Here is a 19,314-nt window from a genome sequence, read left to right as displayed (position 1 = left end):
AAACTAGGACCATCAATCCCAATAAAGCCTTTATTCACACAATGAAAAAGATAAGGAGAGGGGGAAAAAAGAGGAGGGAGAAGAAGAGAACCAGAAGGGCTTTAGAGGGACGCAGCTAAAGCATTAAACCACCATAGCGCCGTGAGGTCAGGGTTTAGTCCCACAGGCACTAAGCAGCAAATGGGTTCAATCACAGCTGTAGCCAGCAACACAAACGCTACAGATCTCCACACACACACACACACACACACCATTCCGGCTTCCAACTGTGGTTTCAATAAAGGAACAAAAAAACACAGAAGTGTAACGGGCAGGAAAAGGAGAAAGACGAACAGCAAAGAATGGGGAGGAAGAAGGAAAAGGAATGCGTCTTCAATAATTCACACCAGATGATGCAATGTTCGTCTCGTCACCTAGATGTTTTAACTCTAGAACTTTGAGCACAGAACGTTTCCTTCAACATTAAAGTGGGGAAAAAATGAGGAGGTAGCGATAAAAGAGAAGACACGGAGGGAATAGTCCAGTATTTAGGTGAAAGAAAAAAGAAACAGTAGGTTGCCGTTTTCTGTCGTTGGACTGAGATATTACTTGTAACGAACCAAGTCAGAGGGTCAGGCCTTGGCAAAGCCATAGAATGTTTTTCCTCAAGATACTCCTTAATGCTTAGAAAATATCAAGAAGTGATCCATAAATGTAGGAATTTTCACCAAAGTGGAATCACTCTGCTTAAAACAAACAGCATGAATAAAACATATGTGGAAAAACATTTCTACACACTGTGTCACATTTAATGGGCGACTAACCCCTATAAAGTGTGCATAAATAATCACATACAAGTCATGTCCAAACCAAGAAGCAAAATGACCCTAATAAAACAAGAGCGCAAAAGACCGAGAGAGAGATTTAAAGAGAGCGTGGCAGAGTGAATGAGAAAACGATAGAGAGAGAGAGAGATTCCGTGACAGTTGTTTAGTGAGCAGTAGGACTCCTCTCGCTGATATGAGGAGGGGGGGGGGGACCTCTTTCAGAATCAGCACACTGAGCGTGCCCCCTACCGCACACAAACACGCACACTGTAGTGAAGTTTAATGGCAGGCGCTAATTCCAACCTGAGCAGGCAGGTAGAGAAAGACAGGAGGTGAGAGAGAGAGAGAGAGAGAGAGAGAGAGAGAGAGAGAGAGAGAGAGAGAGAGAGAGAGAGAGAGAGAGAGAGAGAGAGACAGAGGCTCAGAGATTGAGAGATTTTATGGCTAGTCAGTCAGTTAAGGTTGAACAGAGAGCTTAACTCCAGGCAGAACGGTCAAAGGTCAGGCCAGGCTTTGCGTGCAGTGCAGCTCTGACAGTCTCTGCATGCCAGAGCATCCTATCCCATGCCATGCCATGATGTGACAGCAGGGTGAAGTGGTGTGTGTTTGTCTACTGACTCTACTGTGTAACACCACGCAACTAACTATACAGAAGCGGCATCCCTGCTGCCGTCTAAGCCGGGGGGGTTCTACTAAGCTAGATGGAATTGTTTTAAGAAAGTCATACCAAGGATTATTTAGCTGAATGTTAAGACTTTTTGAAGTATTAAAAAAAACATACAAAACCATTTGATTCAAAATGATGTTTGGCCTTCCTGCTATTAGCCCATACAAATGCATTGAATAACAGATTCACCAAAAAAACAAACCAAACCTAAAAGGAAGTTAGTTCTGAAGTGACTGTCCTATATCTGAGAGATGGAAGAAAGATCAGGAAACTAGAATTTTTTTATGTATTTAACCTTTCCACGCGTGAGTTCCAAATATCTCTAACGGTCGTCCCCAGCGTGAGTTTTCTTTTTATGTGCGTGATGTTAGAATGCCCTCACTGTTCCAAAATGGACAGTTAACTCACGCTGCCCTCAAACCAAGGTACACTGCCTGCTAATTATCTATAGGCTACATTTCAACTTACCAATTTCAAATTATTTTCTAACAAGTTTTATTTTCTAACAACAGTTTGAATTGAGGTGTGTTCCGACCTCCTCATTAATTACCATAGAAGTAGCCCATTTCACTGTTGCGGACAATTTACCTTTGAGGCTTTACTGAGCCGGACGAACTTCTCTCTTCGACAAGAGATCAAGCAAAAACTTTTTCCTCCCTGGCACCCGCATTGCTTTCACTACTAATAAATAACTTTGAACGTGTGCATTCCTATCAAAGTGCCTTATTACGTTATCATTCTAGTTTCTGAACATTGTGTTTACGTTTCTTCTGTAGCACACCGTATGAATGTATGGAGCATAATGTATTTACTGTTTTATTTACATATTTTCAAGTACTGGTGACAAGTCATGCATTCCGATTTTGCATAGATTGTAGTGGACACATACTGTATGATGTGTGTAAAATACTTTTTTGAAGGTTGTACTGATTATGATGAGCTAATGCTAAGTTAATTGCCAGCTATGTGTGGTGCCATGTTTGCAATGCAATCTGGCCAAATATGTTATAACAAAATGAGGTGAAGGGATGGTTCACTCACCCTTCGAGTAAACTTCCGGAAGTGAATGATGGAAGTGAATGATGGTAGACGACACACCCCATTCAACATGCATACTGTAAACAGACCCAACTCATCTTGTAACTTCTAATCTTTGGTTGACACGAAAAAACAAACATGGCGGCGCACACAAACTACACATTGTCTGATAACTTCAGATTTTTTAAAAGTGGTTTACTCAATTATTTTGATCACTGGTGAGGTCACCTGTGGTGTGATGAATTGTATATAGTAATTGTTATTAGCTAATTCATATTATGGTTTCTATCAGCCAAGAGTTGGCTAAATATGACCACCTGTGTTAGGTCACTCTTTCCCCGGTGCTACGACTAATTGTGTTATGCTGTCGCTACTTCTGTAAATGTCTGAACATTGCATCCAAAAATAAACGGCTCACATTGAGGATATAATGTTGTAAAGACTGTCTGTGCAAAATGTTTCTGTGAAAAAAAAAGAAGTGTGGCCAGCTCAAACACTGACGTCAATCGCAAGTGGACGTTCTAAATAAGCGTTCTAATCACACCGGTTTGGGCGTACAAACACACGTCAAAGTGTTAACCCCTTATTTTTGGCACTAAACAGTCTAAGCCTTGTCTAAGCTATATGGAATTGTTTTAAGAATGTTATACCAAAGATCATGTTGCTATTAGCCCATACAAATGCACTGAATAACAGATTCACTACATGTATCAACAGATAGCGCCACCCCCCCAAAAAAAATCTAAAGGAAGTTTGTTCTGAAGTGTCTGTCCTATATCTGACAGATATAAGAAAGATCAGGAAACTTTTTTTTATTTTTATTTACATGTATTTAAACCCTTACAGTCTCCATATATACACACACTACTTCCATATTTAAAAAAAAAACTGGAACTGGGGGACCTTCAGATGAGTCTCGTCAGGCCTGTGGGCATCCTCGAGCAAAACATCTGATACGTACATGTTCGCGAGAGTCTCACCTTTCCACAGAGGGGTGTAGTGTGTAGCCCAAACTGTTCGGACGCTACAGACAGAAGTTGACAGATCGGCTGTACCGACTCCAGACAAGTCCCAAGGCGCTCGCGGGGTTGGGGTCATAAATGACGGAGAACACCACCTCTAGCTCTGTATCTTTCACCGCAGATGCAGAAGTGTGACATCGGCAGATGGGGGTGAAAAAAAAACAGGTATCTCTAGCTTAAACTGATAGATTTATGAGGATTTTTAAAATATGATGTTTATTAGATTTCCGTGGCGGTGCGGACATTGACTCTAGGGGGTTAAATAGAGTGTTCGAGAGACTAGAGACATTGCCATTCCACCTGTGCCATTAAACAGATGTACATGTGTTAAAGTCAAGTAAGAGAGAAAACAAGTGTCCAAAAGTGGAGACTATTTGTGACACTTTTTTTCTCCATACTCCCGGTCTTGTAAATAACAAACACAAGCAAATGAAAAATAATGTTTGAATTCTAACTCCAGACGATCGAATTTCAATCGTTCAAGAAAAACTCAACTTTCTGAATGAGCTCACTCACACTGTCCACAGTGACTCATCTTAGAGACGAGAGGCAATGGTCCAAACAGGCAGAACGGAATACCTCAGGAAAGACTTTCAAATATGAATGATACAGTGACTGTCTAATAATGTTTGTCAGAAGGAGAGCTTTTTGATAAGTACCCATTTCCCAGAACTTACAGGAGAAATACAATGTACTGTTGCCCCCTAGTGTTAGAGAGGAGATGGGACAGACTGACAGACAGACAGGGGGAAACTGTACTGCTCCTCAGACAGGCAAATTGAGAGGGTAGACGTACTAAGTTCAGTGAATGGGTCCAGATGAAGTGTACAGAGGAAACATCTTATGATAGGATATAGATCAGAATACATTTGTTTTGTATGTACATGCCTAGAGTGATAATGGTAGTACTGTATATCACTTTCTTGGTCTTAACATTGTAGGATATAGGATCTCCTTTATCCCAAAACACTTTCTTGGTCTTTTCAAAGTATTCAAGTATGGAGGACTCCTTCATTATTGACTGATATATAATCAAATGGCCACCCGGGCTATTTACATTGACACCCCCCCTCCTGTCTTTACACTGCTGCTACTCACTGTTTATTATCTATGCATAGTCACTTTACCCCTACCAACATGTACAAATTACCTCGACTAACCTGTACCCCCGCACATTGACTCGGGACCTCCTGTATACAGCCTCGTTATTGTTATTTTATTGTGTTACTTTAGTTTATTTAGTAAATATTTTCTTAACTCTATTTCTTGAACTGGATTGTTGGTTAAGGGGTTGTAAGTAAGCATTTCACAGTAAGGTCTGCACCTGTTGTATTCGGCGCATGTGACAAATAAAATATTATCATAATATATTATAATATATAACAATAATAATAATAATACCAGCATTAAGCAAATGCTTTTATCCAAAGCAACTTAGCCATGCGTGCATACATTTTACCTACGGGTGGTCCCAGGTATCGAACCCACTATTCTGACATTGCAAGCACCATGCTGTTCTACCAACTGAGCTACAGAAGACCAAAACGTTTGTGACAGTCTACAATATGTGAGTGGAATCTCTGACAGAACTGTGGAGCAACAGGTTTCTATCAAATTAAGTTGTAAAGACTACAGAATTGACGTACCGCGGTTGGTGGCGACAGGCTGATGTTTCCGATGGAGGCCTTGAGTTCGTCGATGGTGGCTCGGCTCTGGTGCGTCCCGTTGTTGGGCGCCACCGGCTTGATCTCCACGCGGAACTTCCTGGGTTCATCCTCGTCCTCCGAGTCACTCGATGAGTAGAACGAGTTATCTTTGGCATGTGGAACACACGGTTAAGGAGCAGAACAGATCATAACACACAGCCAGACAGATTAGTGGCTCTATGGCAATATAGTGGCTTCATGGAGATATGGTATCATGAAACCAACAGTTACATCTTATTGAATGCATATTAGAATGGGATCGGTGCAAAAAGAATGATAAAATGCGTTTGAATACAAAGAGTTTTTGAACAGTGTAAAGCATTGAGGAGTGTTGGAGGATATCATTTTCGTTGCGGTCTTCCGGTCTGATACAGAAGCCATCTTCGTCAACCGTGGGGACATTCTAGAAGAGAGACGACAAAATATTGGGTCATTAATGCACATAACTTGCTGTGGTATTTTGCTGTTAGTGTGTGTGTGTGTGTGTGTGTGATACTCACAGCGTTCTGGAAGTCTATGGTGCCATAGTACCCAGGAGGAGCTCCGTTGGCATTATTCTACAGCCCAGGGAAGAAGAGAGAGAGACAGGCAGAGAGTGAGAGAGGCAGAGAGCGAGAGAGGGGGAGAGAGTGAGAGAGGCAGAGAGAGAGAGAGGGGATTACTATAACTTCAACAAATTGAATTACTTTGACAATTTCTACAATAATTGACAAATATTTGCAATACTATTGCATGATGACGACACTACAAAATAATTCACTAGTATAATAATACAGTATCATACATACTATTGAATGAATGTCATTCAAATAAATGCCATTTTAAAGTATGTAACTGAAGGGTACTCACAGCAGGTTCAACTTCTGTCGACTCCCTGAGAACATGCCAAAAGAAACAACCAAGAGTAGTTTCATTCTCATAAAAAAGCCATGGTCATAAAAGTTTAACATTTTATCATCGAGTCCAATGAAGCTAAAGGAGTATCATCTATCAGGACACCAAACCTGGGTTACATGAGTATTTTATGATTTGTTATTTAAATTCTTGTTTTCTGTGTATTTTCAAATAACTTGGCCGAATCAACTACTTCTATTGGAAGTATTTCAAAAGTATTTTCTAATAATTTCCTATAAATAGCCTACTATTTCAGAGTTCTCAAATACTTATTTCAAATACATGGGAGTGTATTTGAGTCCGCGCATTAGTATTTTCAAATACTATCTGAATACGTATTTCGAAATGTATATGTGAAACTATTTGAGATATTAGAAATAGTAGAACCTGGGTCTGCAGGACACCACCATTAAAAAGCAAGATCATTTGAATTTATCTTGGATAATTTGAAACAGAATCAGTCAGTTAAAAAGACTCTCCACAAAGCCATCGCATCCTATTCCCAGACAGTGGAAAGTACATAATTAACAGTATAAAAACGACTTAAAAAAATCCTTGATAAATACTTTTCAAAGTGTAAAATGTATACTCACGTGGAGTCTGTGTCCTTGTTGTCTTTCCGGCGGCCAGGGAACGCATATGTTTTTCTCTTCCTGGGTTTGGCTCCTAGAAACAAACCAAAGGAGTGCGTGTGAGACTGAACAAATGTATTTGTTTTGACAAATATGAGTGACAAACTCCAAACTGAAAAAAAGTGATAAATCAGCAACTTTTAGAAACAATCACAATTCTTCAGATGGTCAGACAACTTAAAACATCTAGACTAAGTGTTACCACCATTTATTTGCAAAATATAAAGTCTGACTTTTCACATTTATTTCTGATATTCATCCAGTTCTCGGTTGGTTTGTTTGTTTCATTGAGGTGGGAATAGACTCTAGAAAAGCAGGGTGTGTGTGAGACTTACCTTCAGTGGCGATGGCAGTGTTGCACTCCTCAAACTCAATAGGACCTGATAAGATAGAAACAATCATTTTACGTTCATTTGGCATTTAGAGGGGCTGCAGTGGCTCGCAGGTCTGCGTACCCACACATGCAGTCAGATCCGGCCCTAGCCTTTTAGGGGAACTAAGTGAAATACGTTTAAGAGTTCATTTCCAGCGATTTTATGCATTTTGCCATGGGGCGTAGAGAAAACGCGGTCGTTTTAAAGAAAGTTTGCGGCAATTCTACACATTTTAACATGGGGCGGAGAGAATATTTAGCAATTCTATTACTGATTTCATGCAATTTGACTCATTTTTGCGATGGGTTGGAGAGAAATGTTTGCAGTTTTGAATAATGTGCCCACCAGATGACCATCCCTTCCCTAGAGTCTCCTGATAAGACAGAAACATTAAGTTAGGTTCATTTGGCATTTAAGAGGTGAATGCAGGGCTGTGACGGTCATGGAATTTTGGATGACGGTAACTGTCCAGCCAAATGACCGCTGTCATTGTAATAACCGCTCAAACAGCAAAACATATATTTTTTAAAACACACATTTTCTCCTCTCTGGACTACATGTGCTGACAAAGAAATAGAATTAATAGAATGGGCATCCCCATTCAAGTCAATGATGGCAAAACGGGTAGACTAGCGGCCATTGCGAGTGTACCCATAGGAAGTAAAAGCAGGAAGTGTACCCATCAATGTGCCGTGATTTGTGGATTAAACTCAACTGACATAAAAAAAAAAAAATTTAAATACATTGCATGAGCCACATCAGTTAACATCATTTGAATGAACATTCTACAATACCATGAAAATGATTGCATGACAATACCAGGCAGCAATTGCAAGTGTACACGAGTTTACCAGTCAAATTGCCAGGTTTAGAACGTCCACGCCCTGCTGCTACATTGTGGGGGGTGTTGCCTAGGCAACCGACTCATTTGCTACAACAACTTGCTTGTTTTCGCAAGTGGCAACAAAGTTTCAATAAGTTGTTAAGAGTCCATGTTACCGCAGAAACGGACTCAACTGAATGAATGCCCGGCCGTCCGCTATTCAGTCGGCAGTTTGCTCCACAAAAACAACAATTTAAACGGTTCCATATTATTTCCATGACAGTCTTCATCCATAACCGTCGGTCACATGGTTATACGGTAGTTGTGCGAGCCCGAGGTGAATGACCCTCTGCTGGCAGTGTTGTGAATGTCGCGCACGCACGCACGGCTTGGCAGGAACAGACAGCATCCGGTCAGACACACACAGGCTTGGTAAATTGTCCACGCTGATCCTAGAGGGCAGACAGGGTCAATAGCACATTCAACACGGTGTCTGGTGGCCATCGGCAAGATGTGACGCTCTATCCAGAAACAGGGGAAAACACTAGAGCACGCAAGGTACAGTGCAGTACAGCACACTACACACATTCATTGCACTCATGAACACATACAGACACACACACAAAGCACGCAAAACAAACACACACTACAGCACACACACGCATGCATGTATAGCCACACTAACAAGCAAATCAGTATTTCTCAGTCTTCTCTCTCACAAACACACACCCTCACAGCACTATTAGATACACATTCTCGTGGACGTACACGCATTTAAGACAATTATACTGTACACCTGAGAAAGAGACCGAACAACCAATCAAATGAAATAACACCTGCCATTCAAACTAAGCAGACTAGCAGAGTTAGAGGGATTTAACAGGTTTGAGCCACTGAAAGTGTCACGGAGTGAGGTGTTTAAAACCCATGGATAGACACACGCCACGAACCTGATCTGCCCTTCTCGTAAGCGAGAACGCACGCACACACTAAAGCACACAGAGCTTGTGAGTTGGCTCCATCTCAGTCTTCACAAACCAATGATAATGCATATAGTGATAATTCAATAAGTAGACATGTATTTTTTTTTTTTACAAAAAGGTCAAGTCTGGTCGGAGAAATGACCTTGATGTAATTTTGAGCCAAACTTGATTTTCACAACAAAAAAATTAAAAATTCATACATAAATGAATAACCCCCTGTGAAAAACAACAAAGATCTTGCTTAATTTAATGTTCATCAATTATGCATATTTACCTCTGAGCTCTTGCACTTGGAATGCCACGAGTCTTGAGAAAATGCGTCACTACAGACCCTGGTTCGATTCCAGGCTGTATCACAACCGGCCGTGATTGGGAGTCACGTAGAGCGGCGCACAATTGGACCAACGTCGTCCGGGTTTGGCCGTCATTGTAAATAAGAATTTGTTCTTTAACTGACTTGACTAGTTAAATAAAGGTTGAATAATTTATTTTTTTAAAGCTGTGGGGGATAAAGCAACACTCACTATGAATGTGCGTGTCAATAGTACAAGGCCCCATATGACGTTAGCACAATGACAAGTCAGCGAGTCCAAAGCTATCATCTTACGGTTTATCATGAGCAGAAAGACGATGAGTGTGAAATGGTGACTTTTACCTTGTTTTATGTGAATTTTCTTAGAGGATTAATCTATGAACAGTAAATGAATTCCTATTAACATAAGATTAAAGTGCTATAGTCAATAGTAGATGGGAATAACTATGATTTTATTAATTGTGTTATCTATTTTGTCCGTTGATAAAGCAATGTTGGGATTCCGTGACTACACAGCCTACTCAGCAGAATACAGATCTGTTCCAAGTGCCTTTTTGGGCATTTTCCTTTGTATTTATCTTCTTAAAAGCTCATGCACGACACACAGTCTGCGTTTGCTAGCCTATACCAGACCATGGAAAGAGAAAGAAGAGAGGGGAAGAGGCCAGCCTTGGGCAAGATTTTATTTCCATGGCACCAAAATGCCATGACCTGAAAAAACAAAGCTAATGATATTTTAGTCAAACATATACGGCAACAGTGGTTCAACGCAGCCTTCCCCAGAGAACGTCAGTCGCGGGCAGAATTGACGCATTGTTCAGGGCGCGCAGAGCTTGGAGAAGCGCATGGAAGCGGGGAGTCACGAGAGGCACGCATCACGCCAAGTGAAGTGGATAGAGTCCACCAATGACCGATCTCCTCTACTGTGCAATATCAGACCGTCTACCGTTAGCTCTTCACCGCCGGCTAACACACACTGACGTGACTGCTGTTTGTGTGTGCGCTCCGTTCCAATCAAAACAAACGCTACGCTCATCCAAGAACTAGTTCACGAGAGAGAGGAGAGAGACCCTTGCTCAATGCCTAATCCACACAGTGCTGACAAGAAGCAGGTATTTTTACTTAGCCAAGAGGGAGCACTTACATTTACCATAATCTTCAAAAGTATTAAACAGTTGCTGCCATTGCCAAACACCCCATAGTAACCAATTCTAAGAGAATAAACATATTTGAAAGAACATTTCTAAAGCCTATACTTAGGCTACTCCACATTGCATGACTATTGCCTGAAATAAAGCAAGAGCAGTGCAGGAACCTTTCGCTGACAGCATCCTAAAATTGCATCTGACAATATTTACGCATACATGGACTACAGCAAAAGAAACTACAAACTAGACACGCTAATCTTACCTAAATCTGCACAGGCGACATTGGGAACCGTTTAAACATTTCATAAACAGACAGGCGACTTTGTTTATATAGAGGAAGAGGTTTCTTTTCTATTTCTCTCTTTGAGAGAAGCATGCAGTCGAGTCACACATGAGCGGAGAATGGTTTTTTAAAATTGCATTTGCTTCATATGGTGCTCGGAGCGGAGCGGGGAGAGAGGGAGAGGGGCGGAGGGGTTGCGTGTCTGGCTAGCCGCCAGTTGACAGCTCAGCTGGATATCGGTGAACACTGCGAACCCCCCCACCCACCCTCGCAGCGTGTCACTTTAGGATTGTTTCCGCAGTAGAAAGTTTATTCAAGCTCCCTCTCTCGAAAGGCACTGGACCGGCCATCCGTTCAGCTATTTCATCAAGGGACAGGCAGGTTATTTTTCTGACACGGCCTAGGCCGCGTTGCGATCTCTAATGAACAGCTTGAGAAGGGGAGGAATTTTACAACTGTTTTCAGCCCTCAATTAATTCTGCTGTCAAAACAAAATGAAGGCCGCTGCTGTCCGGACGCCACGTCTGGACACAGAGGTCAAGGGTCACCATTTGTATACACACAAACACACCCCAAGTCGGGCCCATTGTGTCGGCTACCTGATAGGATGTGGCGCAAGCCCCTGGGAAAGCCACAATGCATAACACAACATCGGCTGTAACCATAGATAACTCCTTCACCAGGAGTCAAAAGGATGGCATAAGCTATTCATGAATATGGAGATGAGAGAAGGATGTGTAAGGTAAAGATGCGAATGATGCCGAATTATCCTTGCCATATCTACAGTGCCTTGGGGAAAGTATTCAGGCATCTTGACTTTTTCCAAATTTTGTTAGGTTACAGCCTTATTCTAAAATTGATTAATTAGTTTCCCCCCTCATCAATATACACATTCAATACCCCATAATGACAAAGCAAAAACAGATTCAGAAATGTTTGCTAATTTATTCAAAATAAAAACTGAAATATCACATTTAAATAAGTATTTAGACCCTTTTACTCAGTACTTTGCTGAAGCACCTTTGGCAGCGATTACAGGCTTGAGTCTTCTTGGGTATGACGCTACCAGCTTGGCACACCTGTATTTGGGGAGTTTCTCCCATTCTTCTCTGCAGATCCTCTCAAGCTCTGTCAGGTTGGATGGTGAGCGTTGCTGCACAGCTATTTTAAGGTCTCTCAAGAGATGTTCTATCTGGGTGGTTCCAAACTTCTTCCATTTAATAATGATAGAGGCCACTTGGTTATTGGGGACCTTCAATGCTGCAGAAATGTTTTGGTACCCTTCCCCAGATCTGTGCCTCGACACAATCCTGTCTCGGAGCTCTACGGTCAATTCCTTCGACCTCATGGCTTGGTTTTGCTCTGACCTTATATAGACAGGTGTGTGCCTTTCCAAATGTCCAATCAATTGAATTTACCACAGGTGGACTCCAATCAAGTTGTGGAAACATCTCAATGATGATCAATGGAAACAGGATGCACCTGAGCTCAATTTCAAGTCTCATAGCAAAGGGTCTGAATAATTATGTAAATACAGTATTTTTGCCTCATTTTCCCAAAGAGGCAAAAATGTCTAAAATCCTGTTTCACTTTGTCATTATGGGGTATTGTGTGTAGATTGCTAAGGATTTGTATCTATTTAATCCATTTTAGAATAAGGCTGTAACGTAACAAAATGTGGAAAAAGTCATGGGGTCTGAATACTGTATGTGATAATCAACCCACTTTCTTTAGGCCTACCATGATTGGCTTTAAGATTAGGATCTAATAACCTCCTGACACACAAGGTTTTACACAGACGAGTGTGCGAGAGAGTGCAAGACCAACCGAGCAAGAGAGAGGGAGAAGGAGTTAAACCATTTGGAGAGATTTCCCTTGATTACTGTAGCATGTCGTAGTTTACACAAGAGCCAATGTTGAGCTCCTGACCTCCAGAAGAGCTTGGTTCTGGCTGCTTAGTTCAGTCTGCAGCCTCAACACAGCAATGTGTGTGTGTGTGTGTGTGTGTGTGTATATCTCCGCCATCATTTCCTATGACCGAAAACAGCTTCTGAACCACAGAACAGCGATCACTAACCTCGAGTTGGATGACAATTTCTACTTCAATGAATCAGCAGCTCTGGATGTTCTGCTTTCTCCGGACCAGGCCCTAATCCCCGGCCCTCGAAAGAGAAAGCAACGGCGCCAGAGGCAAACGAGCCGGCATCCTGACAAGACTATGTTGGCGAACAAATAAACCGCCTCCACCCTTCATTCTATTGGCAAATGTACAATCACTAAAGAACAAACTGGAAGAGCTCCGCTCGAGACTATCCTATCAACGGGACCTGAAGTACTGTAATATTCGATGTTTCTCGGAAGAAGGACATGGATAACATACATCTCGCTGTTTTTTCCCCATAAATCCTCTAGACCGGACGGCTGCCTCAGGTAAGAAGGGGGGAGGGGTGTGTGCTCTTTCTTAACAACAGCTGGTGTGCGATCGCTAATATTAAGGGAGTCTAGAGTTTTTGATCGCACAGGTTAGAATACTTCATGATAAGATGCAGACCATACTATTTACTTTTCGTAACTGTCTATTTACCACCACAAACCGATGGTGGCACTAATACTGCCCTCAACAAGCTCTATAGGGCCGTAAGCAAACAAGAAAATGCACATCCAGAGGCGGCGCTGCGTGTGGCCAGTGACTTTAATGCAGGGAAACAGAAATCAGTTCTCATTTCTACTAGCATGTCACCTGTGCAACTAACCTCTAGATCACCTTTACTCCACACACAGAGACGCATAAAGCTCACCCTCGCCCTCCCTTTCGCAAATCTTACCATAACTCATCCTTCGGATTCTTCTTTACAAGCAAAACAGAAACGTACCAGTGATGCGCTCAATACGGAAGTGGTCTGATGAAGTGGATGCTAAGTTACTGGACTGCTTCGCTAGCACAGAAGGGAATATGTTCCAGGATACATCCGATAACATTGAGGAGTTTTACCACATCGGTCACCGGCATCATTAATAAGTGCATCGACAACGATGTCCCCATAGTGACCGTACGGACATATCCCAACCAGAAGCCATGAATTACAGGCAACATCGACACTGAGCTAAAGGCTAGAGCTGCCGCTTTCAAGGAGCGGGACACTAATCCGGATGCTTATAAGAAATCCCGCTATGACCTCAGACGAGCCAAACAGGCAAAGCGTCAATACAGGACTAAGATCGAATCCTACTACGCCGGCTCTGATGCTCGTCAAATGTGGCAGGGCTTGCAGACTATCACGGATTACAAAGGGAAACACAGCCGTAAGCTGCCCAGTGACACAAGCCTACCAGACGAGCTAAATGCCTTACATGCTTGCTTCGAGGCAAGCAACACTGAACCATGCATGAGAGCACCAGCTGTTCCAGACTACTGTGTTCTTGCTCTCCGCAGCCGATGTGAGTAAACAGGTTAACGTTCACAAGGCCACAGAGCCAGATGGATTACCAGGACGTGCACTCAAAGCATGCGTTGACCAGCTGGCAAGTGTCTTCACTGACATTTTTTACCTCTCCCTGACCACCATAGTAACACCTATATGTTTCAAGCAGACCACCATAGTCCTTGTGCTCAAGAACGTCAAGGTAACCTGCCTAAATGACTATCACTCCGTAGCACTCACATCTGTAGCCATGAAACGCTTTGAAAGCCTGTCATGTCTCACATCAACACAATCATCCCAGATACCTTAGACCCACTCCAATTTGCATACCTCCCCAACAGATCAACAGATGACGCAATCTCTATTGCACTCCACACTGCTCTCTCCCACCTGGACAAGAGAAACACCTATATGAGAATGCTGTTCATTGACTACAGTGCAGCGTTCAACACCATAGTGCCCTCCAAGCTCATCACTAAGCTCAGGACCCTAGGACTGAACACCTCCCTTTGCAACTGGATTCTGGACTTCCTGACGGGCCACCCCCAAGTGTTGAGGGTAGCCCACGTACGACTCCCGACTGCTAAATAGTTAACCAAATAGCTACCCGGACTATCTGCATTCACTCCTCAAATGGCTCATCATATATGTTGCTGCTTATTAGCTATCCTGTTGCTTAGTGACTTTACCCACCTATATGTACATATCTACCTCAATTACCTCGTACCCCTGCACACCGACACAGTATATATCCAAGTTATCATGTGTGTAAACGCCCCGACCACTCTCCCGGCTTGCATGGTGTCACATGCTAAGTGGAATATCACCTACCTACCTTTACAGCAGATTACATCTATTGAGTCAGATGGCCTTTTACAACCTCTCATTACTGCTCTCTCATTGGCTAACTCCCTATCATAGGCCCCTATCCACCTTAAAGACAGGAAGTTACTTTCAAGGAAGTGGCCTCTAATAAACTAACACTGATACAGGGTCAGATTCAGCCACATTGAAGGAGTAAGTATAGAAGTTGCCCCTAACTAACCACTGATCCACAGTCAGATTCAGGCATCCTGAAGGAGTAGACAAATTATATAAAATTGCCCCTACCACTGAAGTGCTTCACCAGTCATACACAATAACATATGTGTAATACATTGATCTGCATACGTGTTTTTCCTATCATCGCAGGTGTATGTGCGTGTAGGGCATCTTACCTGGTCTCTCTTTGCCCGTTCCTTTACTTTCAGCCAGTTTCTGTATCAAGCCCTCCACAGAGGTGTTCTCCATGTTCCCCAAAAACTCTGTATGGACCTGCAGAGGGACAACACAACAAACACATAGGGTCAAGACGTGCGCTTCGTTTACAGATTGAGTAAGTTAGAATTTTGTCCCCAAATGCATATTATATAAACTCAGCAAAAAAAGAAAACATCCCTTTTTCAGGACCCTGTCTTTCAAAGATAATTCGTAAAAATCCAAATACGTTCACAGATCTTCACTTTAAAGGGTTTAAACACTGTTTCCCATGCTTGTTCAATGAACCATAAACAACTAATGAACATGCACCTGTGGAACGGTCATGAAGACATTAACAGCTTACAGACGGTAGGCAATTAAGGTCACAGTTATGAAAACTTAGGACACTAAAGAGGCCTTTCTACCGACTCTGAAAAACATCAAAAGCAAGATGCCCAGGGTCATCTGCGTGAACGTGCCTTAGGCATGCTGCAAGGAGGCATGAGGACTGCAGATGTGGCCAGGGCAATAAATTGCAATGTCTGTACTGTGAGACGCCTGAGACGGCGCTACAGGGAGACAGGGCGGACAGCTGATCATCCTCGCAGTGGAAGACCACGTGTAACAACACCTGCACAAGATCGGTACATCAGAACATCACACCTGCGGGACAGGTACAAGATGGCAACAACAACTGCCCGAGTTACACCAGGAACGCACAATCCCTCCATCAGTGCTCAGACTGTCCGCAATAGGCTGTGAGAGGCTGGACTGAGGGCTTGTAGGCCTGTTGTAAGGCAGGTCCTCACCAGACATCACCGGCAACAACGTTGCCTATGGGCACAAACCCACCATCGCTGGACCAGACAGGACTGGCAAAAAGTGCTCTTCACTGACGAGTCGCGGTTTTGTCCCACCAGGGATGATGGTCAGATTTGCATTTATCGTCAAAGGAATGAGCATTACACCGAGGCCTGAACTCCGGAGAGGGATTGATTTGGAGGTAGATGGTCCGTCATGGTCTGGGGCGGTGTGTCACAGCATCATCGGACTGAGCTTTTTGTCATTGCAGGCAATCTCAATGCTGTGCATTACAGGGAAGACATTCTCCTCCCTCATGTGGTAACCTTCCTGCAGGCTCATCCTGACATGACCCTGCAGCATGACAATGCCACCTGCCATACTGCTCATTCTGTGCGTGAATTCCTGCAAGACAGGAATGTCAGTGTTCTGCCATGGCCAGCGAAGAGCCCGGATTTCCATCCCATTGAGCACGTCTGGGACCTGTTGGATCGGAGGGCTAGGGCCATTCCCCCCCAAAACGTCCGGGAACTTGCAGGTGCCTTGGTGGAAGAGTGGGGTAACATCTCACAGCAAGAACTGCCAAATCTGGTGCAGTCCATGAGGAGGAGATGCACTGCAGTACTTAATGCAGCTGGTGGCCACACCAGATACTGACTGTTACTTTGACCCCCCTTTGTTCAGGGACACATGTCTGTTGTCACATGTCTGTGGAACTTGTTCAGTTTATGTCTTAGTTGTTGAATCTTATGTTCATACAAATATTTACACGTTAAGTTTGCTGAAAATAAACGCAGTTGACAGTGAGAGGACGTTTCTTTTTTTGCTGAGTTTATAAATAGTTTATGGTTAGTGAATGCCATTTTGTGAGATACTCTCCTTATTAGCTGAAATTGTATTTTTTCAAGGCCATTTTAGCTGTCAACCTAGCTGTTCGGTTCGAACAGATTCACAAATCATGGGAATTTGTTGCCCTATGAAGAACGTTTTCTCCCTCCAAGGCACGTGTTGCTCGGCAACCCCTCTGAACAGGCCTGCTCCCTCTGGATAAAGCCAGTGTAAGAATGCTAACAAACGTTTGTGCCATGAAACTAAATAAATGCTGCATTGACCCAAAAAACTTAAGTGTTAGATTCATCATAGTGTTGTTAGACAAAGTAAGGAAAGTGAACTTCAAAAATGTTGTTTTATTGGAATTTGCAGCTGTTGTTGGTAAGTAATGAATCTGCTAGCTTCTGATAAGACTCACGGAATCTTTATCTTGGATTTTGCACTTTTGGGACTATTCCATTGGTTCCATTGTACAGGGCAAACTAAATCAAGCTCAGCTCAAGTATTTTCACATGTATTTGACCCCGGTATGGCATCAATACAGTTAGCATTACATGAATAAACAAAAAAAAAATCACTTGAAGAACTTAAGGCAGAGAGGCAGACACTTGGAAGATGACACATATGAATGGGTGTTGATTGAGTCCATTGAGGGCTCACTCTGTGGTAGTAGTAACACTGGGAGGTGCTGGTGCAATAAGAAAATGGGGCAGTGGGTGTGTGACAGAGAGTGGGTGTGCCTGTATCTGTGTGTGTGTGTGTGTGTGTGTGTGTGTGTGTGTGTGTGTGTGTGTGTGTGTGTGTGTGTGTGTGTGTGTGTGTGTGTGTGTGTGTGTGTGTGTGTGTGTGTGTGTGTGTGTGTGTGTGTGTGAGAGAGAGAGAGAGATAGTCATGTGTGAGATGGAGAGAAAGGAGGGAGAATGTGTGTGTATTTGCTGTGTGGTGTGTGATGGTTTGTGTTGTGAGTGACAGGTCGCATCCCTGGGGACTTCTCTCTGGGTGTCTCTGGTTTTAGAATGCTCAGAAGGAGTGACACATACAATATGGCTCTGTGCTTTTCACTGTATACTCCCTCTAAAAGACTGTACTGCCCAGCGTTTGCTTCGCTCTCTGTTATTAAAAAAAAAAAAAAAAATCTCTGTACAATGTGTCTCAATAGCCTGTGGAGACTGGCTTACATAATACATTTTGGTATGGTTTTGTGTCGGTAGGTTTGTTGTTGACAGAGCGGTTTCCTGATGCCCTCTGGGTGCTATCACAGGAAGGATGATGTTTGTTTATTTGTTTAGGATGTCAGTGGCGTGTGTGTCAGTGTGTGTGTGCGCCGTTTGTGTGTGGATGTCAGTGGTTTGTGTGTGTGCGTGTGAGACTATCGGGGGAAGGGTAAAAGGACCAGACAGATGACGAACATCTGACTGACTGACTGTGCCATCTCGCCAAACGATTCAGATGTGCGTGATACTGTAAGCACAACAGAGTACCTCCATCCACTATCATGACCATACATACACGTCTCCCCCTCCCCCCTCCTGAGCCCCTCCGGCAAGGCGGAGTGCATTAGCCCCCTGCACCCTCACGGGGGGGGTGGGGGTGGGGGGCCTTGGCGAGGTCGAATGCTCACTCCAGCACACGCGATATGTCAGGTGCTCTAGCCCAGCTGCTCACTGCTGCCGTGAGGAAATGCACTGTAATGTCATCACCTGCGTCTCACACACAACCCCCCCCCCCCTCAAACCCCTCTCTACCGGTAGTGATTTTTCACACATGCACAACAACAAAAAACACACATTCGCACTCAAGGGCACTTCCCTCACACACAAATGCTCGCTTACAAATACAAACATTGCACGCACAAGAAACACACAGACTACACACACACACACACTTGCCCTCCTGTGACTCTCTGCACAGCACGGAGGCATATCGTTGTAAAAATATCAACCAGAATAAACACGCAGTAGGAATGAAGTAGTACCATATATGACTTTTAGTTCAATTGTCCACATTCTAATATATATATATATATATACATAAATAATAGTATATGCCAAAAAACGACATATGGGCGTTCCCGGGAATCGAACCCAATATCTTGGCATCGCAAGCTCCATGCTCTACCAACTGAGCTACAGAGGACCTCATTCTCCTCTTAAACTGCATTGTACCGTGTGGCCTCACATCTCCTCTTTACTTCCATGCAGTCTCTTTACATTCTCCCCTCTTCCCTCCTCTTTTCCCATGCCGTGGTCTTTGGTGGTTTCTATTCATGTCCAGAGAGTAGAGGGGTCGTATAACTAGAAAATGGCTGAGACATGCCACTGTTTAGACCCCA

General features: G+C 43.2%; 1 protein-coding gene across 9 annotated transcripts in view; it reads right to left on the bottom strand.

Moving 5' to 3' along the window:
- fcho2 (FCH and mu domain containing endocytic adaptor 2) overlaps positions 1-19,314 on the bottom strand; it is a 99,955-nt gene that overhangs the window by 37,790 nt on the left and 42,851 nt on the right. For all 9 annotated transcript variants that reach the window (XM_071363368.1, XM_071363370.1, XM_071363371.1 and 6 more), the window contains 7 exons: positions 15,329-15,425; positions 7,101-7,145; positions 6,727-6,799; positions 6,089-6,113; positions 5,740-5,796; positions 5,582-5,642; positions 5,180-5,355 (listed from right to left, as the gene is read on the bottom strand). In XM_071363368.1, coding sequence (XP_071219469.1) covers positions 5,180-5,355; positions 5,582-5,642; positions 5,740-5,796; positions 6,089-6,113; positions 6,727-6,799; positions 7,101-7,145; positions 15,329-15,425 — 534 coding nt within the window. The remainder of the gene's footprint in view (positions 1-5,179; positions 5,356-5,581; positions 5,643-5,739; positions 5,797-6,088; positions 6,114-6,726; positions 6,800-7,100; positions 7,146-15,328; positions 15,426-19,314) is intronic.

Source organism: Salvelinus alpinus, chromosome 24 (genome assembly GCF_045679555.1).
Source record: "Salvelinus alpinus chromosome 24, SLU_Salpinus.1, whole genome shotgun sequence".
Classification (NCBI taxonomy): domain Eukaryota; kingdom Metazoa; phylum Chordata; class Actinopteri; order Salmoniformes; family Salmonidae; genus Salvelinus; species Salvelinus alpinus.
The sequence above is the reverse complement of the archived record's forward strand: the minus strand, read 5'-3'. Positions and strand labels throughout refer to the sequence as shown.